The 26,924-nt window shown below is 41.0% G+C and overlaps 1 protein-coding gene across 3 annotated transcripts in view; it reads left to right on the top strand.

The window, feature by feature from the left end:
- Positions 1–26,924, top strand: part of ADAMTSL1 (ADAMTS like 1) — a 1,125,264-nt gene that overhangs the window by 892,072 nt on the left and 206,268 nt on the right. For all 3 annotated transcript variants that reach the window (XM_027549171.1, XM_027549170.1, XM_027549172.1), the window contains 2 exons: positions 6,901–7,202; positions 13,885–14,014. In XM_027549171.1, the coding sequence (XP_027404972.1) occupies positions 6,901–7,202; positions 13,885–14,014 (432 nt within the window). The remainder of the gene's footprint in view (positions 1–6,900; positions 7,203–13,884; positions 14,015–26,924) is intronic.

Here is a 26,924-nt window from a genome sequence, read left to right as displayed (position 1 = left end):
GGCTTCCTATCCCAAATCTTAATTTAAAAAAAAAGAAGTTTCAGTATGAAGCCCAGATAAAAGGTCTAGACCGGGGAGTCAATACATAGAATTGCCTGAACTTTGGTGGTTTTTGAAACCAAGAATCACTGATGAGCACATCGGAAGACCACACCAAACTGAGCCTTCAGGCACTGCAATATTTAGAGTTTGAGGAGAGGAGGATTTAGAAAAGGATTCTGAGAAGGAAGTGACCAGAAAACAAAAACAAGCTAAGTTCGATGCCTTGTGAGTTGAGGAGAAAGCAATTCAAGGAAAAAGGCACCATCCAAGCATCAGGTATCTTTGGATGCTACTGGAAATAAGATAATTGAAGACTGGATATGTCAGGAATAGCAGAAAATTTGGGGCCAATACTCTGAAACGTTTATTATCAACTGTCTTTCTCCTGGCTTTTCTCTTCTTGTTAAAGCAGAATAACATCCTGATGGTCAAGAGGGTCCCACTCTTAGTAAGATTCCTTCTAATGTCTTGTCTGGAACCACATCAGAGAAAGCTGGCTCAGACTCACAAGATGAGTTTAACAGTGTACTCAGATGTATGAGGTCCTAGACTTTGAAAGAGTCCAGTCATCTCTGGCTTCTTGGAACTTGGAGAGAGCTCTGATCTCCCACAGCATTTCCTTCTAGTACAAAGTCTCTTTGAAAGGAAAATGTGATTTTTAATGCAGCTAGCCTTTCTTCCCCTCCTTCCAACACTGAGCATTTCTGCAAGAAAACCATTGAGGCATTCTTGCAGAGGCCAGCTGCCTCTCAAAGAACTCAAAAGGGCATCATTATCATGAGAAAATAATGTCAACTACTTGGAAAATGCCACTAAATACAGCTCTCCCAGGATGCCTTAGAGAATTAGGGAGCTGAGTCTTTCCTTCCCATCACTGGTTAGCACTACTAGACGGGGTAGTCACTGAACTTTATTTCAAATAATCATACTGGTGACTGCACCAAAATTGTCATTTGTTTTGTCAGCTTAATTTCTAGAACCATTCTATTCTTGGTTATACTACTAGGCACTTTACATTGCTGAACACCCTCCCAATTCAGGTGTGATATGGACGTGAAGAATCTATGACAAAACAGTGGTGATATTAGATGTTTTGTAGAGTGGTATCTTGGACACCTTTACAAAATTTTGCTTGGAGACTTCAATATGCATTGCATAACTAGTATAAATTATTTGCAGTTCCAGAAAGTTGTAAGCTAACAGCAGCAGTTAAGAAATATTTTTATAATTCCACATGCAGATCAAGTATCCTTGACTAAAGAATTTTCACAATAAGTTAGATTCTCCTTTATTTGGAATGATTTAGGTATGGCTCTAAGTGAATGTAGAGGCATATCTTGGATAAGTATATGCTCAACAACTTAATGCTTTAGCTATATTTTTAAATAATCATTTTAAGTCTGTCTTACTATGATGGATTTTACCTATAATTCTAAAACTCCTAAAGTGATACAGTTAAAGAATTGCCTTCCCTTTGTAGCATTCCCACATTTTATTTGTTTTCTAGTTTGAAGGTTTTTATTAAAAAAAAAAACAACTTTAATTTCATAGAGACATTGAATAAATAATTAAGTAGATGAAAGAATGTGTTTCTATTTCCCTTTCTAACTTTCTTTCCCACCCAGCAGCAATGTGTTTTTATTATAGATCCAAATGGTCATAGATCCAAATGCCCAGCTAGATTTTAGGTAACTGTACCTTTTCCTAAAGATTTTACTGCCTCAAAGATTGTCCAAAATCAGAAGAACCAACTCTTTTAAGACTAAAGAAAAAGAAGAGAAAAAGATTGAGTTAAAAATAAGATGAAGTAATATGAAATACCGTTTTTACCAATAACATATAATGATTTTTTGGTGCCCAAATGACATATTTATGTAAAAGACTTTCTGGTTAATTTGGCATAGAATTACTTATACAGTATTTTATTTTTCCAATGTACTCTTCTCCAGAGCCCTCTGTGGTCACTGTTAAATGAGAAAATTTTAGAATGGGAATAATCATGAATCTCATGCAAATATAAAATAAACATCTGTCAAAGATTGTATTGACTTCATTAATTAATGAAGAAACTAGGAAGATGTTACAACCAATTCAAAGGAAATTTAAAAGAGCCAAACATATTCAGGCAAATAAGAATGCTGAAATGAATTTACAAGTAGATGCAAAATGGGTCTATCTACAGGACAACCAATTACATTCCACTACACACAATCCACTGGACGGTAGTGGATTGGCAGTCCATTGTCTGCCTACAATGCGGGAGACCCAGGTTCCATCCCTGGGTCAGGAAGATCCCCTGGAGAAGTAAATAGCAACCCACTCCAATATTCTTGCCTGGAAAATCCCATGGACAGAGAAGCGTGGTTGGCTACTGTCCATGGGGTCACAAAGAGTCAGATACGACTGAGCAACTTCACTCACAGACACAATTAATCCTCATTTCTATGAGCCTGAATCATTTTCATGATCAATTTTCTACAATTTATAGAGTAAAAATAACTCACAGTTATTTTAAATCTCAGAAATTTAAAAATTTTGCAATAATCAGAAAGAATGCACTGAACTGAATACCCAGTAATATTTAGGGTCTGTTTTAAAGTTGTGATAATTTTTTCCTACACTATTAAGTTTATTCCCTCCTCACCCCTCACCCTAAAACCACCAAAGAAAGAATAAAAATAAATATACAGCCCCTGCTGCTGCTGCTAAGTCGCTTCAGTCGTGTCCGACTCTGTGCGACCCCATAGATGGCAGCCCACCAGGCTCCCCCGTCCCTGGGATTCTCCAGGCAAGAGCACTGGAGTGGGTTGCCATTTCCTTCTCCAATGCATGGAAGTGAAAAGTCAAAGGGAAGTCGCTCAGTCAGGTCCGACCCTCAGCGACCCTGGTAGGCAGTGACTGCGGCCTACCAGTTTCCTCCGTCCATGGGATTTTCCACTATCAACTTATAATTCAAATGTTGTAAGATTGGAAACTAAACTAAAATTAAATATCTGTAATGTGATTTCCTGCAAGTTTCAGTTTGTATTTTGAAACTAGAGAATGAGCTGAGGCTCGTAACAGCATCAAAATAGCACTACAGAGCTACTATATTGTGCTACTCATATTTTGAATAATCCCAATGATTTTTTTAGACAAATGCACATGTGAAAGGAGGAGAGAGAAAAGGAAGAGGAGAAAAGTTGAATATCAGACTATGTGTATAAAACTAGAGCTAAGTGGATAATACCTGAGGTGACATGAGACTAAGTGAATTGTTTCCCTGTAGCATTATATAAATAAAGTGATAGTTTTTATTACTTCAGAAATGTCCATGCTTCTGACTCCATAATAGCCACTAATAAACTAAACTACTTTGGGATTTTACAAGTGAGTTTGATTATCACTTATCTATTTTGTTATAGGGACTGTGGTTACACCTCTAATTAAAGGATAAGCATTTTGGTAGTGAAATGAACGATAAAGCTTGCAAACAGTCAAGAAACATAAATTATTTACGTGCCAAGTTTCTGTTCATTTGTTTGTTTTACCCTGGAGATGGGAAAACTAAATGCAGAATCATATCAATCATTTCTGAAGCTCAAGCCCACCACTTAAAGAACTCACTTATCCAAGCCATTCCTCATTCTTCTGGCAATCATGCTGCTAACCAAAAGAATAGTTAAGTTGCCTAAATTAAACTTCAATAATACATTGTACGTGTGTACATCAAGACAATTAACATGCAGATTTTTATTTTTTTAATATAAATTTATTTTAATAACATGCAGATTTTAGAAAGCACATTGACTCCATTTTAAAGGTCACACTTTAAAGGTTCTAACTCAGCAAGAACTACTCAACTTCTAAATGTTTCAGTTAAACCTCCAGGCTCATTTGACTGCCCTCTCCCTGACCTTTGTTCCTCCCACTTATGGCCAGAAAGCTCAAGATAGTAAATACAGAGTTGGGAGATCCAGAGATGTGGGGGAAGGTTTCATATGAAAAAACAGTTATTATTCATTTGGCCATTTGCACTATTAGATATTTTTCTTCTGAAATACAATCTTCTGCCTTCAGTGAGAGAGAATATTATATCATCCAGTGTATGCACTAGAGAAATTAAACTGAGTGCCAAAAGACAGCACCACTTAAAGACCAAATTGTTCTTAATTGGTGTGAATTTGATGAAGACCTAAGGAGAGTGGGTTGGGAGATATGCCAATAAGTCTGTCTGACACTTGATAAGGTTCTCATTTGGGAGACATAAAGTAGATTAACCCTAAGTATCCAAATAGTCAAAAATATACACATACCCACAACACACATGATTCTTTTTTCATTTAGATGCTGCTTTAAAATAAACAAGTCTCAATCCTGGCAATTGAGAATTCATGGAGCAGTGGCATCTCTTTCTACTTTCTGTGATTTTGGTGTATCTTCCCAGTCCTGGAAAGAGAACAAATGCAAAGTGATTCATGTTATAGGCAGGGAGAGCTGAGGGTTTATTTGTGCATCCTTTACATTCTAGATTTCATTTGGGACTCACTTTTAATCTAGGAGGTAAAATATAAATCAATTTAGCTACTTGTCATTCTCATAAGTTTATATATGTGGGAAAAGATGGAGACAGATGCCTAAAATAAGTTTTGAGGGAACTGATGAATCTCAGTGTGCTTGACATGTCCACTAAATGTTCTGTAGAAGGAGTTGGAAAACTACAACCCAATAGGCCAAATTTAGACGCTTCCATCTCCCTTCCCATTCCCCACCCCAGTTTTTATAAATAAAGTTTTATTGGAACACAGCCACACTCATTTGTTTCATATTGCCTGTGGCTGCTTTCACAGAGTTAAGTTTTGCAACAACAAAGACCCACACACATAGCCCACAGAATCTAAAATCTTCCCTATCTGTCTCTTTACCAAAAAATCTATCTGATTCTTAGTCTTTTGTAATGGTCACTGAAAAGGGCTATTATAGCCGACAGAGTAATAATCCTTACTGGATTGGAAAAGCTAATAGGTTACTGTTCTTTCTGAGATCTTGTCATCTTTTTTATTTGAAAACAAAATTCAGGACCACATTATTAAAGAAGCAGTATTCATCACTGTTATCAAAGTTTAAAGACATATCACTTGCTTTGGGGTTTCTCTCATATATACAATAGTATGGGGTATATTTTCCTTTCTGTCTATTACCTGGGTTGTAAAATTCACTGCTTGTATATTTTGTTATGATTTTTGTCCCAGGACTCAGGCAGACAGATGCGAATGTATAGTAAGGGGGTTAAAACTATTTTGATTGCAGAGTTTGGTTTTATATTCCTAAAAGACGGCTACAGGTAGCATTATTTAAAGAGAGAAAGATACTTTAATCTTATTGGATGCGTTCTCCCTACTACATTCCCGAGGTGCCAGAAGATGGAGTCAGGAATTAAAAAACGAAAGAGGGAGGCGACCTTGTGATGAGAATTTCTTGGGAATGATTCGGGGTGATGCTTCCTCCTTAATCCACCTTCCTGACACGATTGTGTATGACCCTCATCCTCCTCTCGGGGGTGGCTCTTCAAAGGTAGCAAGTGTCAAATCCTTTGTCAGGGGACCCCTCCCTGCCTCAGACACCGTGGCTCTGGGTCTCTGTTCCAGTCTCCCTGCTCAGGACACAGCCCAGGTTCAGGCCACAACTTTGTTTTGCTTCTTCCAGTTTGAAAACTTGGATCAATTTCCTGTTAGAATTTCAGCTTCTCTAAACTAGATGGGAACTATTTTCACTTGCTGGGACTTAATGCTATAACCTTCTTATCACTTCTTTCCTTCTCTGCCAAAATCAGGGTTAAAGAGCCAGATTTGCATGCCTCCTCAGCACGACTCCCAGTGCAAAAGCAGTAAGATCATAGAAAAAAAATTTTTTAAGATTTGTATTCCAAAGTCCTTTCTCCAGATTATTATACTAACTTTGTGAAAATGTTAGTGGTGCCCTCAGGGATTTTTTTCCCTGGATACTTCTCAAGGTCATTGCAGACATGGCAATTGTTGATTAGTTGGAGGAAAACAGTCTTTTTTTCTTTTTTTTTGGAATTTGGATATTGTCCTACATTCTAGAGAAACTCAGGGAAGTTCTCATTAATGTGACTTCGCTTGGTGGGGAGGGACTGAAGGCTGTCAAACAAACATGTATGGATGCAAAACCCCTCGTTTACAGTGACATGCCTGTGGATTTAAATTTGTAGCAAGGCTTTTCTCTCAGATATAAAAAGAATCGCAGGCCAGACTAATTCAAAGAATGTGTGAGGAACAAGGCTTTGCTCCATTCTTGGAAACTTAAAAAAAAAAAATCCTCTTTCTCTTTCTATATATAAATAAATCTTGGGAAGCACATTGAGCAAAAAAGCAAAGAAAGTTACAGAATCTGAAATCCAGACTAAAACAAAAAATATATATACTTCCTTAAATATCTCTAAGGGCTTACTTTGTTATAGTTTTTAGTATCAGTATTAGTCTGGTGTAAGAATAGCCAACATCTCGCAGGAGGCACAAGGGCTGGAATTTAGATCAAGAGAGAAGAAATCAGTTCCCTGCTCTGAAGAGCCACCACTGTGGGTGCAAAGCTGGGAGAAAGCAGGTGGTCTGTGGCTGGAATATCTTCCAGCTGGGGGTTCATGTGACACGCACGAAGAAACCAATCCAGAGACTGGCAGATGAGCTCGTGGGCTGCACTGAAGCACCCAGCACAGGACAGGACAGGGTGGCAGAGCCCTGAGCACGTCCTGAGACGGCCCTGGGCCCCAGTGGCAGGTGGGATGTGGCCCCTCCCGGTGCCTGCGGTCTCCTGCTTGGGGCTTCTCATCCTGTCCTCTTGTTTGCTTGCGGACTGCAGGTTCATTCCAGAGGCCTGGTCGGCCTGCACGGTCACCTGTGGTGTGGGGACCCAGGTGCGAATAGTCAGGTGCCAGGTGCTCCTGTCTTTCTCTCAGTCCGTGGCCGACCTGCCCGTTGACGAATGTGAAGGACCCAAGCCAGCGTCCCAGCGCCCCTGTTACGCAGGACCATGCCACGGGGAGACTCCCGAATTTAACCTGGAAGAGACAGATGGCCTCTTGGGTGGCCTGCAGGACTTTGACCAGCTCTACGACTGGGAGTATGAGGGCTTCACCAAGTGCTCCGAGTCCTGTGGAGGAGGTAAGAAGGGGCTAGGCCTCAGATCATTGCCCTCCTCTTGCCTTTCACTGTAGTGTCTCTCTCTGAGGGCAGCTGTGTCCCGTGATTGTCTCTAGTCCAAGAAGGCTAAGGAGGGGGAGGAAACCACTCTAAACCTAAAGCAGACTGAATGAAACACAGATGTATTTCTCTCTGGGCCTGTCTCTCTTAGACTGTCAGCTATGAGTAGCTAACACAAGTAATGCTTTTACTTTTACTTGTCATTCTGATATTTTGCACTATATCTCAGTGTATCTGACTGAGAAACACTGCTGACACGGGGCTGGCAGTGCTCTTGACATTCAGTTTTATTTGTCTATGCCCTTACCTCAGTGCACGTGGTATGAACCCAGATCAAAGAGGACAAAACCGTCTGTTGTTCCCAAGGACAGAGTACGCCACCTCTGACTTTCTCAGCTGGTTGCCAAAGTAATATCTGTTGACAAAGGGAAAGGATGTATAATGACAGTTAACACTGAGGTTACCTGGAACTGGAAGGGAGTTTAAAGATTAAAGCTGATCCCGCTGCCATTTTATCGATGTGCAAACTGAGATACAGAGAGCTGAGTGATTTTTTTCAAGATCACACATCTAGTCAGTGATATTTGGGACTAGTCCTGCTGTTTATTTCTCTGTTTAGGGTCCTTGCATCATACCTCACTTCTTTACACACTTAGAGAGTTCCTGAAGCTTTATCACTGAATGAATATTATTTAAATAGTGTTCAATGTTTCCATGTATATAGATCTGGTTCTCTTAGGTCTAGTCCATGGTGATAACAGATTCAGTCATTTTTCTATTTCAGGTGTTAGTGATGAAACAATAGTGGGAGAAGAAGGTATTTAAGTCAATAATTAATTCTTTAAGATTATGATCTTTTGTACTACTGTAAAAAATACAGTAATGGAAATGTGGTCACTGGGCTTCCCTGGTGGCTCAATTGGTAAAGAATCCTCCTGCAATGCAGGAGATTCTGGTTCAACCCTGGGTCAGGAAGATCCCCTGGAGAAGGAAATGGCTGCCCGCTCTAGTATTCTTGCCTGGAAAACCCCATGGATAGAGGAGCCTGGCAGGCTACAGTCCATGGGGTCACAAAATGTCGGGCACAACTTAACGACTAAACCACCACCATATGGCTACTAACTCCCATATATACTCCCAAGAGAGATTTTGATAGGCAAGGAAAGGCTGGCTGATTTCCCATCAGATCTCCCTCCCTAGCTATCAATAACCCCTCTTGTCACATCAAGGATCTGCATTCCCAGCAAAGTTTCTTTCTTAACTGGTATAAAAATATCTATATTAAAATGATTTCCCAAACTGTCTTCTAAACCATGACATCTGGGAAACTCTTTTATAAAAGCATCTTTTGTCATTGCTGGGAATGTAAAAATACATGTGCCCAAATTGTTCATATGTAGTTGAAAAGGAATGGATAGTGGAACAAGTACAAGCAGAGAATCAATTTTCTCCATCAGGTCACTTTGTAGGCATTTAATAGTCTTGACCTTGAGGTTCTCATTTGTTTCTAAGTCTTCCAATTTCAGACCGTGGAGTTCTTAAGTGTTTTCATGGAGAGTCTGTTATTTTAAAACCTAAAATTTTCCATCTGATTCTGGAAGACAGTTTCTTGGAACTCTACTCATCCATGTTGCTGGGGGCGCCCGCCACTCACAATGAGGACATCTTTTCTCCCATGTTTAATGAAGGAGAAATGTTGAGTAAGCTCTGATGATCTCTGGGCCCAGGCAAGTTAAAAGGTCAGATGGAAAGGACATAGCCAGTGGCTGCAGTTGCTTCATTGCAATATAAGGAACTACTCAGGATTTCGGATGGTGTGTGTTTATCCCCAGTTTCCATGATCATCTGAATTGAATGATCATGATCTTTTGTCTGAAACAAATGTGCTTTGAAAAAAATTATTTCTGCCCTCTATTATGATTCTCTAAGCCAAGTGAACTTTATGAGCAGATAGGGAAAATGATGCCTTAGTGGAACATGTAAATAACCAGATACCTTTATCTTTACAATTCTAACCATTCTGCTAACCAGAGGCATAAAATTCAAATCACTGAGAGTGTGTGAACTGTTTTTCATTTAAAATGTTTTCAGAATATATTGATTTGGAAATAATATTTGTATGCTTCATATACAATTTATCTATGCTTATAGGATCTGAGGAGATATTTGTATAACATAAAGTGTACATCATTTATATCCAAGGCAGGGAAAGTTCCTGAAATGTCTTAGGTCTTTAACTGTCAACAACTGTGCATGCTTACTTATAGTTGTGTCATTGTGCCACGGTAATATATCTTGCCTAAAATGTTAAAAGTTGAGAATGCCAAAGTGGTGAAAATATGCTTGGGTCATATAATCCATATGATGCCCAAACACACTAAAAAATTATTTCAGTATATAAGACATGTATATTAAATTTTTTAAATTTATTTTTAATTGGAGGATAATTGCTTTATAATATTGTGTTGGTTTCTGCCATACATCAATATGAATCAGCCATATGTATACATATGTCCCCTCCCTCTTGAACCTGCCTCCCAACTCCCACCTAGTCATACAGCAAATTCCCACTGGCTATCTGTTTTACATATGGCAGTAGATGAGTTTCCAGTCTGCTCTCTCCATTCGTCCCACCCTCTCCTTCCCCACCTGTGTCCACAAGTCCATTCTCTGTGTCTGCATCTCCACTGCTGCCCTGCAGATAGGTTCATCAGCACCATCTTTCTAGATTCCATATATATGTGTTAACATACGATATTTGTTTTTCTCTGATTTACTTCACTCTCTAATAGGCTCTAGGTTCATCCACCTCATTAGAATTGACTCAAATGTGTTCCTGCTTATGGCTGAGTAATATTCCATTGTATACATGTACTACAACTTCTTTATCCATTCATCTGTCAATGGACAATCTAGGTTGTTTCCGGGTATAGGACGTGTATATTTTGAAGTCATTGTTTGGCAGTAACATTTTATGGTATTATCACCTTTGATCTACACCAAAATATAACCCACAAGGCTGAAGACATTTTTAATCATTCCGCTGAAGCCAATAAAAAATGTGCAGGATTAACAGATTTTAAATCAATTTGCGGTTATACTAATTTTATTGTTTTTGCCATCTCAAAAGATGAAATTGGATAGACACAGAAGTTACCTTTCACCCAGTAGAGGTAGTAACCAGAAGGAACGTGTTAGTAATTTAGGCTGTAGCTGATGGCTGCATTTCCCTGAGTTCTCATCAAATATTAGGTAGCAATTATGCTATTTTGGGAGATATAAACAATGAAAACTCCATTTTCTGAAAGATGGAAAGTGAGCCTAATCTGTTCAGACCTGTGTCCCGGGTCCCACTATCATCTCCTGGTTATATTTTAATTTCCCATATGTGAATGGATAGGTGTAGTCAAGGAAAGCAGATCTGAACCTGAACAGCTGTATTGTTGATCTCTTAAACGGTAAAATTGATATTAAAGTCTAGCTGAGGGAAGACTTGAAGCTGACATCAGCAAGTATTAATGTTAAACGGTGAAATCCTTTCTCTCTTGTTCCCTTTTCCTTATCAATCCTCTCTCTTTGCTCTGTCAAGAAAGAAAACTCAGAATCAGAAAAGATCTTAGGTAAGTTCTTTGTTGGTTTACAATGTCCTTCTGGGCGAGTGAGTTATCCCATTGAAAAGAGTATACACTTGATGAGTTAACTTCTCTCAAGCCTGCCTGACTGCCCTGAGCCAAGTAGACTGTGAGCTCAGGTGAAGTCTTCAGACATCTTCCCTCTTCACCTTCCCACACCGCCATCCCCAGGCTGCTCTCTCACGCTTCCTCCAGGCCCCCATTCCCACCACCTTGGCCCAAATTGCACACTGTGCTTTGGAATACCCTGCCCTTTAGGCATCTCATTCGTTCATGCCACAAAAATGTCTTGTGTTGACCACAGGGCTGGTCCCAGATCCTCCTTCATTACACAGAGCTCTGCCCTTATGCGCCACCACCCCAGGCCCCACCCAGGAATGCTATGACAACAGAGCCCTGAACCATCATGAGGCCATCCTTCTAGAAGGTAGTAACTCTGGAATGCTTCTGAATCTCAGCAATTAAAGGTGAGAAATCAACTTTAAAAAATCACCCCAAAGGTGATTTTTAACCTGAACTAGGATTATTCGGTGGAGTCACATAAACTTGTTCCATGTGTCTCAGAAGGTTTCCTGTGTAGAGACTTTAACCCTTGCAACCCCATTCCATGCAGGCTTGGAAGGACCTCAGTTCTATAAACCAGGCTTCACAAAGGGGAAACGGGTTACATCACTTAATATACCCCTCCACACATGACCCTCCCCTCAAAGCAAGCCCTTTCATATGAGACAGGAGACAAAAACTGTGTAATCACTTCCTCCTTCAGGTACTGTTAACTCAAATTCGTGAGCTTTTCAATAGCTGACTAAAGCCAAAATATCTTTTATATTAGAGCAACGTTTCGAATCTCTGAAATACTACCAGGTCGGCAGACGAATTGAAACCTTAATTTCGAACAGAATCACAGCTCTAGATTCTGTATGGTGTAGTTCACCTTGTCCACAGCTTGTCGTCACGACCTTAATAATGCCAGACTATTCCAGTGGGAAGTATCAACGATGATACCAATAATTTTTTATGAAATGTTTTGCTATATTATCATACCATGAATTTTAAGAGGCTCATCCCAGCTGCAACCAGGAGAACACCCTGGAGTCAGCATTCCAGAATATGATGGAATATCTTTAATGTCTAGCATAAATCTCCAATGCTCCACCCTGAACTGGCTGTGATATATTTAAATTAAATTTTTAAAGCTCACAAAATGGCTTAGAAAAAAGAAAACTGACATTCACAGCTACAGGGTAAATACTGTGACAGTTTTTTAATGTTTGATTTGTCAGACTTAATCCAAAAAAAAAAGGCAGTTCTGATTCTGACTTTAAAATGTCACTTTTTAAATGATGGTCTTAGTGAGTGACCTTTCTAAGTCAGTGTAACATCACCTCGGGAAACATGTGCCTGTGATCGGAGTGATAACTTCTTGGGGGAACATAGGATAGATCGGAGGAAGAGAGTAACAGGCCTGATAAGTGATAGGTCAGTTGTACTATATTAGGTACTACCTAATGAAGCAATGCAGAAAATTTTAAAAAGAAAGTGTATATGTATTTATACATAAAACTAATTTTATGGGTTGTCACATACTCTGCTATAACCATATACAAATGTTTAACAACAGATATCTTTATCTGAATGTATAAATATATATATATGCTTATACACACACACACATATATGGCTATAAATGACTAACAGCAAATTATCAAGAATGTCCTGTTTCTCTTCTTTCAACTGAATTCTGCTGAAATGATTCCAGAGAAATGTGTAGGTTATTCCTGAAGATCTCCAGCAGCTATAACAGCCTCATAGTATTTTTAAATGTCAATGTTTTCAGTCATTAAAGCTCCAGTGCTAAAGCACACGCAGTGCCACTTCATCATCTATCAACTGTAAGCTTAGCAAGTCTTTTCACCCTTCTAAGCCTGTTTCCTTATCTGTAAAATGGGGATAAAGTAGAGTCTTGTGGAGTTATTGAGAGGTTTGAATGGGGCATGTCAAGCTCCTTGCCTCAGTACTTGGCTAATAATGTGCACTCTATGAATTTTTCCTATTGCTGTCATGACTTTGGGAAGCAGGGTGAAATGTCTTGACACTGTATTATCAGGTTACATGTGTTCCCGCCCCATGAAAACCCACCAAGTGACTATATGCCAGTCCCTCCTCAAACTCCTATTTTACTAGGTCTGTGGTCAGGGGTGCGTGGGTAGTGGTAGGAACATTGTCTTCCATGAATGCCATCATTAGGTATCTTGCTCTCTCTCTTTGCTCCAACTTCCCAAGTGGCCCTGTGTTAGTTGCTTAGTCATGTCCAACTCTTTGTGTCCACGTGAACTGTAGCCCACCAGGCTCCTGTGTCCATGGGATCCTCCAGGCAAGAATACTGGAGTGGGTTGCCGTGTCCTCTCCTCTGGGGGATCTTCCTGACTCAGGGATGGAACTCAGGTCTGCTGCAAGGCAGGCAGATTCTTTGCCATCTGAGCACCAGGGAAGACCCCAAGCAGCTCTAAGTCACTAAAGAAATGAACCAAACTCAATAGGAAACCAGAAAAGCACTGGATGCAAGGCCCCAGATGCATAGCAGTTTACAGAATGCTGGCTATCCATGTGGCTCTGGGCCTGCCTTCCAAGTATAGTCATCTCCTGTTGATTAAAATATAATGTGTGAAGTCTTGGGGTCATTATTTTGGTCACCCTGCTCTCCTTCTGCTTTAAATTATCCTGTTTCAGCTTGGGCAGCTGCATAGCTGGGTGGTGGTTTTTCAAGCATTTCAGCAGTCTTGGTAGCAGCCTCCCCCACAATGGGAGAGCTGCCCTGCTTAAGGGGCACAAACTCCTGAGTGCTTTCTCCAGACAGACTGATGCCTGACGAGATGGGCAATCACAAGCTTTCAACTGCCTGACACGCAGCTAGTCTTCCCAGTCTCAGAGACCTCCCACCAGCTGCCTGTCTACACTTGCTCACCCCCCACATGCCTGTTCTGGCCTTGATGGGTGTCATCTGTACACAGGTGTCCAGGAGGCTGTGGTGAGCTGCCTGAACAAACAGACCCAGGAGCCCGTGGATGAGAACCTGTGCGTGACCAGCCGGCGGCCCCCCCAGCTTCTGAAATCCTGCAGTTTGGATCCCTGCCCGGCAAGGTAAGGGGTGCGCCAGCCACCCTGCTGCCCAGGAGTGTGTTCAGAATGGGGTTTGTGTGTCTGTCCGTGGGCAAGATCAGAACGCTTATTGTTACCCAGTGTTTTGAAAACCAATTAGCATCAGTTCAAACTCTTAGTCAAATCCACTTAAAGTTAATTGAAACCAGGGCTTTGGAATTCTAGCCCAGCGATCATGCTCAGGGTCCAGAAGGCTCCGTGCACAAAGGAAGGCCCCGTGGTGTGGCCGGAATGTGCCTGGGCTCCACTGATGCTTTCTTCCCAGGGGAACGTGAACTGACCACAGAAGGTAGGGTCTTTGCCACCTCTCAGCCTGTGTCCCAAGCCCTCCCACCCTCATAACAGATCGGCTTGTGGGTTGCAGGAACTGAAGGATCTGGGTGGTATCACTGAGCCACCATGAAATGCCTCTGCACACACCATGCAGATTCATTATAGCATGCTCTGGAGTGTGCATGTGTCATTTCACATGCAGAAAATCGATTAGAGCATTTCATTGTTCACCCCTGCCTGGGTCTCATTATTATCCAACCTTGAGTTTTAGTTCATCAATGCAGTCACTGCTTCGTTCCACACAATTTTATGGTGTCTTGGGAGACTTGCCTTCAGATACTTGTTGAAGTCTCTGTAGAAGCTCAACCATCTCATCTATGATTCTGGTTTCCAAGGGGAGACATTTAAAGAACCAAAGCCAGTCTTGCAAGTCTGCTGATGGGATGAGGAATGTTCCCAGATCAAATCCTAGATGAGAAGGGGGTTGCTGTTACTGAAGGATATTTCTTGTGATTCTATAGAGTATCACACAAGAAGCAATGTGTTGCCTCTAAGAATTAATGATAGCTTTCTGGTCAAGCTAATACTGCTTGTCTTACTTCTCAGTCAATTCAGTTCAGTTCAGTTCAGTCAACTAGTTGTGTCCGACTCTTTGCAACCCCATGAACTGCAGCACACCAGGCCTCCCTGTCCATCACCAACTCCTGGAGTCCACCCAAACCCATGTCCATCGAGTCGGTGATGCCATCCAACGATCTCATCCTCTGTCGTCCCCTTCTCCTTCTGCCCTCAATCTTTCCCAGCATCAGGGTCTTTTCAAATGAGTCAGCTCTTCGCATCAGGTGGCCAAAGTATTGGAGTTTCAGCTTCAACATCAGTCCTTCCAATGAACACCCAGGACTGATCTCCTTTAGGATGGACTGGTTGGATCTCCTTGCAGTCCAAGTAACTCTCAAGAGTCTTCTCCAACACCACAGTTCAAAAAGCATCAATTCTTCGGCACTCAGCTTTCTTTATAGTCCAACTCTCACATCCATACATGACCACTGGAAAAACCATAGCCTTGACTAGACAGACCTTTGTTGGCAGAGTAATGTCTCTGGTTTTGAATATGCTATCTAGGTTGGTCATAACTTTCCTTCTAAGGAGTAAGCATCTTTTAATTTCATGGCTGCAGTCACCATCTGCAGTGATTTTGGAGCCCCAAAAAATAAAGTCTGACACTGTTTCCACTGTTTCCCCATCTATTTGCCATCAAGTGATGAGACTGGATGCCATGATCTTAGTTTTCTGAATGTTGAGCTTGAAGCCAACTTTTTCACTCTCCTCTTTCACGTTCATCAAAAGGCTCTTTAGTTCTTCACTTTCTGCCATAAGGGTGGTGTCATCTGCATATCTGAGTTTATTGATATTTTCTCCCAGCAGTCTTGATTCCAGCTTGTGCTTCCTCCAGCTCAGTGTTTCTCATGATGTACTCTGCATATAAGTTAAATAGACAGGATGACAATATACAGCCTTGACAAACTCCTTTTCCTATTTGGAACCAGTCTGTTGTTCCATGTCCAGTTCTAACTGTTGCTTCCTGATCTGCAAACAGGTTTCTCAAGACCAGTCTGTTGTTCCATGTCCAGTTCTAACTGTTGCTTCCTGACCTGCAAACAGGTTTCTCAAGAGGCAGGTCAGGTGGTCTGGTATTCCCATCTCTTTCAGAATTTTCCACAGTTTATTGTGATCCACACAGTCAAAGGCTTTGGCATAGTCAATAAAGCAGAAATAGATGTTTTTCTGGAACTCTCTTGCTTTTTTGATGATCCAATGGATGTTGGCAATTTGATCTCTGGTTCCTCTGCCTTTTCTAAAACCAGCTTGAACATCTGGACGTTCACGGTTCACGTATTGCTGAAACCTGGCTTGGAGAATTTTAAGCATTACTTTACTAGTGTGTGAGATAAGTGCAATTGTGTGGTAGTTTGAGCATTCTTTGGCATTGCCTTACTTTGGGATTGGAATGAAAACTGACCTTTTCCAGTCCTGTGGCCACTGCTGAGTTTTCCAAATTTGCTGGCATATTGAGTGCAGCACTTTCACAGCATCATCTTGTAGGATTTGAAATAGCTCAACTGGAATTCCATCACCTGCACTAGCTCTGTTCATAGTGATGCTTTCTAAGGCCCACTTGACATCACATTCCAAGATGTCTGGCTCTAGGTGAGTGATCATACCATCGTGATTATCTGGGTTGTTAAGATCTCAATTAGATGCCTTTCTTTGGGGATTAGAAGATACAGATTGCAGGCCTCCTCAGATTATTTCAGGGCACACAATCCCACAGTGACACTCTCCTGCTCATCACCAGAGTTATTCTGTCTGTTGATCTGAAAAGTTGTTCTGTTGATCCCTCTTTAAGTGTAGAAGTAAAGGGGACCATTAGTGCCATATCCTCTCAGGCAACCAGAAAATCACTCAGCCACTGCTTGGAGCAGCACCTCACCCACGAGAACAGCAGGTAAAATAGAGTCAAGGGCTGGGCCACAAAAAGCCTAGATCCAGTGCATGGAATTCTGAGAAAACTTTTTCTGTGTCTGCCCACTTCTGTGTCCTTACCTCACTGTTTCTCAGTGAATCTAAGACCTAACTGTGTGGGCAAGAAGTCCAGACCCCTCTATTTGACTACAACCTCCTATATAGGAAGAAGCAGAAGGGATATAGGAAGAACAGCCTCTGGGCACCTTGGCTACCAGATCAGGAAGCCCTGGTTCTTGTTTTAGCTCTGCCACCCACTAGCTGTGCGGCACTGAGCAAGATGCCTGCCCCATCTGTGTCCACATCTGCAAAATGAACTAGCTATACAAAACGATCCAAGGTCACCAGGTCCTGTTCAAATAATCCCATAGCTCTTCATGGCTCTGTAGGCAGGAGCATTTGCGGCTGCTGCTTTGTGCTGATAATCGATATCAGTGCTATTCTGCTTGTTTACCAACACTTTAAAAACAAGCATGAGGGTCTTTCTAACCACATCTCAGTGGTGTGATGACATCCAAATGCCGTGATGACCTGAGGCAAGCCCAAGGAGTCAGTACCTGGGACAAACTAAAAATCTTCTGGGATTTTCAGCCACTAAACCCCTGCCTTCCTGGGACAGCAGAAGAAATAGGACACAAGATGTTACTTCCCATCCTCTAAGTACAGACTATAGTTAAATTAGATGAGCTTACTTTACTCTAGGACCTTTTCACTGACTGGAAAACAAAGACTCTTGTTGGGTTTAACATTGTTTCATTTGCTCCAGTTCAACCCAGGGCTTTAATTTCCACCAGCAAACCATCAGACTGAAGGGCAGAACATCTTACTGGGCACAGCCAGGGTTTTCTTCGGCCAACTGTACACAGCTGAGCTTTTGTGGAATGATGCTAGTCAAAACAACAAAGGGGCCAAAATGGCCTGATATGACTCGCTCTCTTCACCTCCCATCCAAGAGCCAAAGCAGAGTTTCATCTTAAAATGAGAGCTGGGTAGAGGTGTATCTCCTGTGGAATATTTCAGTCTGACATGAGGGGAAAAAAACCTCTCCTGCTGAATGTTTATGTCAGATGTATCTGAAAATGTGTTTAGTAGGAGTGTAGCAGTGTGTTGTTTTTCCATGCACCTTCTATTCACTGGGGACTAATTTAAATCACTGATTCACAATTCTTCTTGTGCATGGCTCAGCGTTCCCTGCACAGTTCAGCGTATTCCCTGATGGGCTCCAAGTTTCTGTACCCTGTCTTTTAGGCTCTTGGCTCATGCTGATGTCCACGTATTCAAAATAGAAAAATCCATAGCATTTTTGGTGGGATATACAGAGGTGATGTTCAAGTCTTGGTCATTGGGCTTATGACTCTTAGAGGTGGTGCTGGTTAAGAGAAGTAGCTTTTCCAGGAAGTTATTTGCCTTACTGAGCACCATGTAGGAAGCTACTTTTCTTCTCGTGTATGGTCAGGTTATCTGATCACACAGAGAATACCAGAGGCCTAGAAGGCATGTCCTATCTGGGCTGTCTCTCTGAGATGAAACTAGCCATCTGATTTCCTCTGTGTGATTGGCAGAGCTGGTATCAGAAGCACATGTCCAGCTTTCACCAGGTTGAGGCAAATAAATTCTCATGCCTGACTGTGTTCTCAAGTAAGAGGTATTCTGATTGTTCCAATTTGTATGTGCGCACGTGTGCACAGACTGCCTGCATTTTTTAGGACACTTAAAAAATTGTTATTAAGTCGCTAAGTCATGTCCAACTCTTTTGCAAACCCGTGGATTGTAGCCTGTCAGGTACCTCAGTCCTTGGGATTTCCCAGGCAAGAGTATTGGAGTCAGTATTCTTCAAAAGCCATTGCCTTTTGAAAGGGATCTTCCTGACCCAGGGAAGATCCCGATGTGTTTCCTACATTGGCAGGCAGAATTCTTTACTGCTGAGCTACCAAGAAAGCTCACTTAAAAAAAATAGTAGCTGTCTATTGGAGAGGACTAGGTTTTGTTTTGTTTTTTTAGTGCAGATTTAACTTTTTATTCAGTTCAGTTCAGTCACTCAGTCATGTCCGACTCTTTGCGAACCCATGAATCGCAGCACGCCGGGCCTCCCTGTCCATCACCAACACCCGGAGTTCCCTCAGATTCATGTCCATCAAGTCGGTGATGCCATCCAGCCATCTCATCCTCTGTCGTCCCCTTCTCCTTCTGCCCCCAATCCCTCCCAGCATCAGAGTCTTTTCCAACGAGTCAATTCTTCTAATGAGGTGGCCTAAGTATTGGAGTTTCAGCTTTCGCATCAGTCCTTCCAAAGAACACCCAGGACTGATCTCCTTTAGAATGGACTGGTTGGATCTCCTTGAAGTCCAAGGGACCCTCAAGAGTCTTCTCCAACACCACAATTCAAAGGGATCAATTCTTCTGCCCTCAGCTTTCTTCACAGTCCAACTCTCACATCCATACATGACCACTGGAAAAACCATAGCCTTGACTAGACGGACCTTTGTTGGAAAAGTAATGTCTCTGCTTTTGAATATGCTATCTAGGTTGGTCATAACTTTCCTTCCAAGGAGTAAGCGTCTTTTAATTTCATGGCTGCAGTCACCATCTGCAGTGATTTTGGAGCCCCAAAAAATAAAGTCTGACACTGTTTCCACTGTTTCCCCATCTATTTCCCATAAAGTGATGGGACCAGATGCCATGATCTTAGCTTTCTGAATGTTGAGCTTTAAGCCAAATTTTTCACACTCCTCTTTTACTTTCATCAAGAGGCTTTTTAGTTCCTCTTCACTTTCTGCCGTAAGGGTGGTGTCATCTGCATATCTGAGGTGATTGATATTTCTCCTGGCGATCTTGATTCCAGCTTGTGCTTCTTCCAGCCCAGCGTTTCTCATGATGTACTCTGCATAAAAGTTAAATAAGCAGGGTGACAATATACAGCCTTGATGTACTCCTTTTCCTATTTGGAACAAGTCTGTTGTTTCATGTCCAGTTCTAACTGTTGCTTCCTGATCTGCATACAGATTTCGCAAGATCAGGTCAGGTGGTCTGGTATTCCCATCTCTTTCAGAATTTTCCACAGTTTATTGTGATCCACACAGTCAAAGGCTTTGGCATAGTCAATAAAGCAGAAATAGATATTTTTCTGGAACTGTCTTGCTTTTTTGAAGATCCAGCGGATGTTGGCAATTTGATCTCTGGTTCCTCTGCCTTTTCTCAAACCAGCTTGAACATCTGGAAGTTCACAGTTCACATATTGCTGAAGCCTGGCTTGGAGAATTTTGAGCATTACTTTACTAGCGTGTGAGATGAGTGCAATTGTGTGGTAGTTTGAGCATTCTTTGGCATTGTCTTTCTTTGGGATTGGAATGAAAACTGACCTTTTCCAGTCCTGTGGCCACTGCTGAGTTTTCCAAATTTGCTGGCATATTGAGTGCAGCACTTTCACAGCATCATCTTTCAGGATTTGAAAGAGCTCAACTGGAATTCCATCACCTCCATTAGCTTTATTTGTTTATTGAAGTGTAGTTAATTTACAATGTTATGTTAGTTTAGTGTATAGCAAAATGATTCAGTTATTATATATATATGTTCTTTTCCATATGTTATTATAAGATTTGAGTATAGTTCCCTGTGCTATACAGTAGGTCCTTGTTGTTTATCTATTTTATGTGCAGTATTGTACATCTCTATTTTCTGTATAGTAATTGTTGTTCAGTCACTCAGTTGTGTCCAAGTCTTTGCAACCCCGTAGACTGCAGCATGCCAGACTTCCCTGTCCTTCACCATATCCCAAAGCTTGCTAAAACTCATGTCCTCTGACTCAGTGATACCATCCAACCATCTTTATCTTCTGTCATCCCTGTCTCCTCTTGCCTTCAATCTTTCCCACCATCAGGGATTTTTCTAATGAGTCAGCTCTTCGCATCAGGTGGCCAAAGCGTTGGAACTTCAGCTTCAACGTCAGTCCTTCCAATGAATATTCAGGGTTGATTTCCTTTAGGATTGACTGGTTTGATTTATTGAGTCTTCTCCAACACCACAGTTTAAAAGCAACAATTCTTCAGTGCTCAGCTTTCCTTATGGTCCAACTCTCACATCCATACATGATTACTGGAAAAACCATAGCTTTGACTACATGGATCTTTGTCAACAAAGTGATGCCTCTTCTTTTTAACATGCTATCTAGGTTGGTCATAAGTTTTCTAGCAAGGAGCAAGCATCTTTTAATTTCATGGCTGCAGTCGCCATTTGCAGTGATTTTGGAGTCCAAGAAGATAAAGTCTGTCACTGTTTCCATTGTTTCCCCATGATGTTACTGGATGCCATGATCTTTGTTTTTTTGAATGTTGAGTTTTAAGCCAGTTTTTTCACTCTCTTCTTTCACCTTCATCAAGAAGCTCTTTAGTTCCTCTTGGCTTTCTGCCATAGGGTGGTGTCATTATATATATTAATCCCAAACTCCCAGTTTATCTCTGCCCACCCTTTCCCCTATGGTAACCATAAGTTTGTTTCCTATGTCTGTGAGTCTATTTCTGTTTTGTAAATAAGCTCATTTGTATCATTTTTTAGCTACCACGCATAAGTGATATCATATGATATTTGTCTTTCTCTGTCTGGCTTAGTTAACTTAGTATGATAATTTCCAGTCCATCCATGATACTGCAAATGGCATCATTTCACAGCTGAACAATATTCCATCATACGTATATACCACATATTCTTTATCTATTCATCTGTTGAAGGACACTTTAGGTTGCTTCCATGTCCTAACTATTGTAAATAGTGCTGCTATGAATATTGGGATGCATGTATATTTTTGAATTAGAGTTTTCTGTAGATACATAGCCAGGAATAGGATTGCTGGATCATATGGTAGTTCTATTTTTAATTTTTAAAGAACCTCCATACTGCTTTCTGTAGTAGCCATACAAGTTTACATGCCCACCAACAATATAGAAGTGTTCCCTTTTTTCCACACCTTCTTCATCATTAATTATTGCAGACATGTTAATGGTGGTTATTGTGACTGGTGTGAAATGTACATCACTGTAGTTTTCATTGCTTTTCTGTAATAATTAATGATATTGAGCATCTTTTTATGTGCCTCTTGGCCATCTGTATGTAAGAGGACTAGATTTTGAAGTCCTTGCTATCAGCTTCATGTTTTAATCCTCCTTTATATTCATCTTTCTAGAACCTAGAAGGATAGTTTCTAGAACCTAGAATAATGTCTGACATATAGTAGATGTGTATTAAGTGCTTATTGATGGGACTTCCCTGGAAGTCCAGTGGTTGAGATCACCTTCCAATGCAAGGAGTACATTTTCAATCCCTAGTCAGAAAGCTAAGATTTCACTTGCCTGGCGAACAAGGAACTAAGACATAAAATAGAGACAATGTTATAATAAATTCAATAAAGACTTTAAAAATGGCTCACATCAAAAAAAAAGTGCTTATTGAATAAATGAGTATAAGGACTAGGACTAAATTTTTACACAGTAATACTTTGTTGTTGTTTAGCCGCTATGTCACGTCCAGCTCTTTTGCTTCCCCATGGACTGTAGCCTGCCAGGCACCTCTGTCCATGGGACTTCCCAGGCAAGAATACTAGAGGGGGTTGCCATTTCTTTCTTCCAGGAATCTTCCCGACGCAGGGATTGGACCCATGTCTCTTGCACTACACGTGGATTCTTTTTCACTGAGCCCCCTGGAAAGCCCATAGTAATGCTTAGACCCTGATAATAGCTGGACCCCATTTCACTTTCTCCTCTCTATCCCTCTTATCTTATCTCTCCCACCCACCAGGTAGTGCTAAAAATGCTATTATTAGTCTCTTCTTTATGTTTAAGGCTTTACAACTTAAAACATAAATAATCTTAGTATAAGTAACCCTTTATGGTAGCAGCTATGTATGGCAAAATATCCCCAAAGTTAAGAATATGAAGACAACTTTGGAGTTGTCTTCAAAGTTATGTCCACAACTTTGGAGTTTGAGTGCATGAAGTGCACAATGGAATTTGAGTGCATGGTTAGCATTACCCTGGAAGGGGTGTGATTGTCAGGAGAATTAGAAGATAGCACAGCAGGGACTGGTATTAACTCCTTAACAACCTGGCCTACAATTGGCCAGAAGAAATTAGGACCATTTTTGCATATGAGCTGACACCTGTGAGAATTTTGCATCCAAGTTGGTAGCAAAGAAGGTATCAGTACAAAGAATAAAAATTATTTTAAATGTCTTTACCATCCTCTCAATAATGTGTGTCTAGAAGGCCACATTCCACCACCACCCCCACAACCCTGCCCACCTTCTCTGGTAGGTTAGACCTGCTTAAGGGAGAAATATGCAAACAGGAGCCAAGATCAGTCTTTAGGAAAGACATCTGCCCCCTGTTCTTAATTAAAAAGCTAAGTATTAGAATTATACAAGTATTCATGAATATTCTCATTCTTTGACACTCAAGCACCGCAGAAGTAATCAATAAAGGCGCGTGCTGCCCTTTCACCACAATGCTCTGCAGCACCACACCCTTCTTCTCCCCAGAGATTATCACTGTTCATGGTTTGGTACCTTTCCAGACCTTTTTCTATGCATTTGTATACATACATGAACATATACAAATATATAAGATTCTTTTCCCTTTGTAAATGCGGTCATATTACATGTATTGTTTGGCAACTTGATTTTTGCTTAATAACACACACCAAATATCTTCTCCATCCCCGAGACCACCAAAATAAAACCCCACAGGTAGATTAAGGCCTGTGTTCGAATCCTGCTCTGTCATTCTTAGCTATATGACCTTCAAGAGGTCATATATCTTTTTGGGTTCTCAAATTCTTCATCTCTAAAATAGGATCATAGCAGGCACTCAGAAAAATTAATCTCTCTTTCCCTTTCATTTTTAGTAAGAAATATTTTTAGTTTGTATTCAGGACTTAACCTCAAGTTTGATTCGCTTTTCTTTCTTATTCCATTAAGTCTTAATAATTAAGCTCTACTGACCATCTCCCTAGTTTATAATAGCTATGACATGAGCAGCCCAAAGAAAGGCAGAAAGCACTCCCTTAAAAGAAAAAAAAAAAAGTAGTCTGACTGTTATTAATTATAAGCATTTGATAGCTCAGCCAGTGTGTGTTGAAAAGATTTGGTAAACGTACGTGGAGGAGGGGAGAGAAGTCCACAATGAAAGCCAGATGGCCGAAAATGAAGGAAATTCCAGGCAATTTCTGCAGCTTTGTTCTAACATACTTTTTAAACTAAACTTTTATTTCTCTGCAACAGAGAACAGCTGAGTGGTGTGGAATAGATAAACAGTGAAGAGGGGAAAAAAAGCTCATAATTCCAGGAACAGTACTTGATTTCTGTCCCCCACCCCAACCCCATTCCCTTTTCTCAGATCTAGGGTGGTTCTGAGAATTGGCAAGAACCATGAAAGAAGTTTAAGGATCCTAAACAGAAATGAGAAAGTTAAGAAAAATCATCTTCAAGGTCACAGTCTCTCCTTTAAAAGCAAACTTTAGAATGCCTGTTTTATTGCACGCTAACAAAACCCACACGGATGAGCCACAAATAATTTCCAATTTCTAATTTTCTTTTACATTTGCCTAAAATGGCTAGAGCAGAAGGTGTTACCATAACCACGTTATAATTTACATCATAGAACCTTCAAAGCTTTACAGGGACTGTCCCCTTAGACAACTTGTTTTAAGGGTTTCTGTTTCAACATGCTCTCCAAGTAATGGTTTATCTTCTGCTGAGTTCCCAAAGTTTCCATGTGCTGCCTTTTGGCTGTGTCCATACTAACTTTTAAGTGCTTAAAGCAAAAGCACACCAAAGCTCACTAGCATCCACAGAAATTGAGTCCAGATTTGAAGGCCATATTCAAGCGCCTTTAGAGAGCTAATACTATTACTATTGTCATCCTCTTTGGTAAATCCAGATGTATGATTATACTGCCTCTCTCTTTTCTTCCACTGATGGACAAGTTACAACAGAAGAATCTGCCAAGACCTGTTTCTTAGCAGTTGAGTCTGATTGGCCCAGTGGCAGTCTCTGCTACTTCCCTACCCAGGAATGTATTGGCTTAGTGATCAGATTTGTCCCCAGCAGCACTTTGACATCAGCAAGGGTAAGCATCCCATGTATGCTTACCTTGGGGCGTAAATCTTCGTTTTTCCTAATTAGAGCCCTCTCCATGGTTACACATCCCCTGTGATATCAGCTGCAAACCTTTGTGAAATGAGCTTTGCTGGTACTAGAAGTTATTCTATAAGCATAGATGTAGTTTTTGCATGAATATGTGGTAAAAATCAAGGGAATGGATCTACTTTCTCATCTTGTCTCCAGAAAGCACAAATGGCTAATTCCATAAAGATAGAACCTCAGCCTTAGGGAAAAAAACCCATTCAGTTAAGACAGGAGAGGGAAGCTTCCCTGGTTTCTTAACATCAATGTGGTTACACAGCCTTTTAGACCATATTAATTCTTCCTGGACTCTGGCAAAGTCCTTATACAAACCATTGACTGAAATTAACCTTCTGCATAAAAAAATATGGCAGAAAGCATTTCACATCTCAATTCAGTAAAACATAAAAATGCACTATGTATCTTCATGCACAGCAGTCTGCTTGTATTTGGTCCTCAGAAATGACTAGAAGACCCAAATCTGTTCTGAAGGAGTTACCGGTTATTGGAGGAAGATTTCAAAACAGTAACCAAACACAGGGTTCTGTGGGTGCAAGAGGCAGTAGGGAAGGCTTCCTGGAGGAGGCACTGCCCATGCTGAATCATAACACAGAAGCAAGAGTCACCCAGGTGAAGAAGGAAGGGAAGAGACGTTACAGGCAGAAAGAAAAGCATGGACACAAAGGAAAGAACAAGAACTGGAAGCTAGTGTTATAGGGTGGGCAGGGGCCAGCTCCAGGATGGCTCTTAATGCTAAGTTGTTTGGACTTTTATGTCATACAGGCAGCAGAGAGCCATTAAGGAGAATGAAATGGGAGGGGAACAGACAGATTTGCTTGGAGAAAGATGGCTCTGGCTCTTCATCCAACAGAGCTAAAGCAGTAACAGTGGCTAGCTTTTATTATCTAATAGTCATCTGCTCTTTTTCTCGTTCAATATCATAAATAAATAGTGTGCTCTGCATCATTTTGTTTTCATCAAAAGTAATAAAGACCTCTTGTCCTAGGTATGTTAGCATTTTGTATCTTCCACATTCAACCTAGTGTGATGTGGGCTCAGCCCGTCCACCTGGCGGGAGAATAGAGCCTTAAGGAAGGATGTCCCCAGAAGAGAGAATGAGAGGTACAGCCAGCTGATCCTTGAGGCCCTTCCAGTTCTGACATTCTGTGGTCCTTGAGGGTTGTGATAATTATCTGCAGAACTGAAGCTTTTCAATAAAGAAAGAAAAAGCGAATTCTATTAGGAAAATTACATTAAGTCAAATTTAAGTCCCCAAGACAAAGCACCTCTATTAGTCACAAGACGGGAACTGGCTTTAACTATAAATGAAGGAGCCAGGAGAAGTCTACTGGGGAACAAGAATTGGATTTCCATAAGAAAAATGTAGCCGAGAGCATTCAGACAACAAGGATGGTGAAACGCTGAAATGATTGTTTGTAGACTGCCTTAGGGCTTCCCTGGTGGCTCAGATGGTAAACAATCTGCCTACAATGCAGGAGACCTGGGTTTGATCCCCTGGAGAAGGGCATGGCAACCCACTTCAGTATTCTTTCCTGGAGAATTCCATGGACAGGAGGAGCTTGTACTGTCCATGGGGTCGCAAAGAGTCAGACATGACTGAGCGACTTTCACTCACTCAGTCACTTGTAGAATTCCTTAATGTCTCTTGTCCACATGTAAAAGGATACAGAATGTTCTTCATCCCTGGATTTAGAATTTTATAGTGCTCTTTACTGTAGTGCTTTGTAACTAGAACTTCTCTTCATTCAACATCCACTGAACAAATATTTATTGATTGCCTCCTTTGTGCTGGGCATTGTGCTGGGGAAACAGGGATGAACAAACACACTTTGTTCCCTGAAGCAGGTACAGCCTACAGAGTGTGGGGAATGGTCCTGGAGAAGCCATTATGTTTTTTTCATCTTG

The sequence above is a fragment of the Bos indicus x Bos taurus genome, chromosome 8 (assembly GCF_003369695.1).
Source record: "Bos indicus x Bos taurus breed Angus x Brahman F1 hybrid chromosome 8, Bos_hybrid_MaternalHap_v2.0, whole genome shotgun sequence".
NCBI classification, from domain to species: domain Eukaryota; kingdom Metazoa; phylum Chordata; class Mammalia; order Artiodactyla; family Bovidae; genus Bos; species Bos indicus x Bos taurus.
Note: the sequence above shows the minus strand (reverse complement) of the source record. Positions and strands in the feature narration are given on the sequence as shown.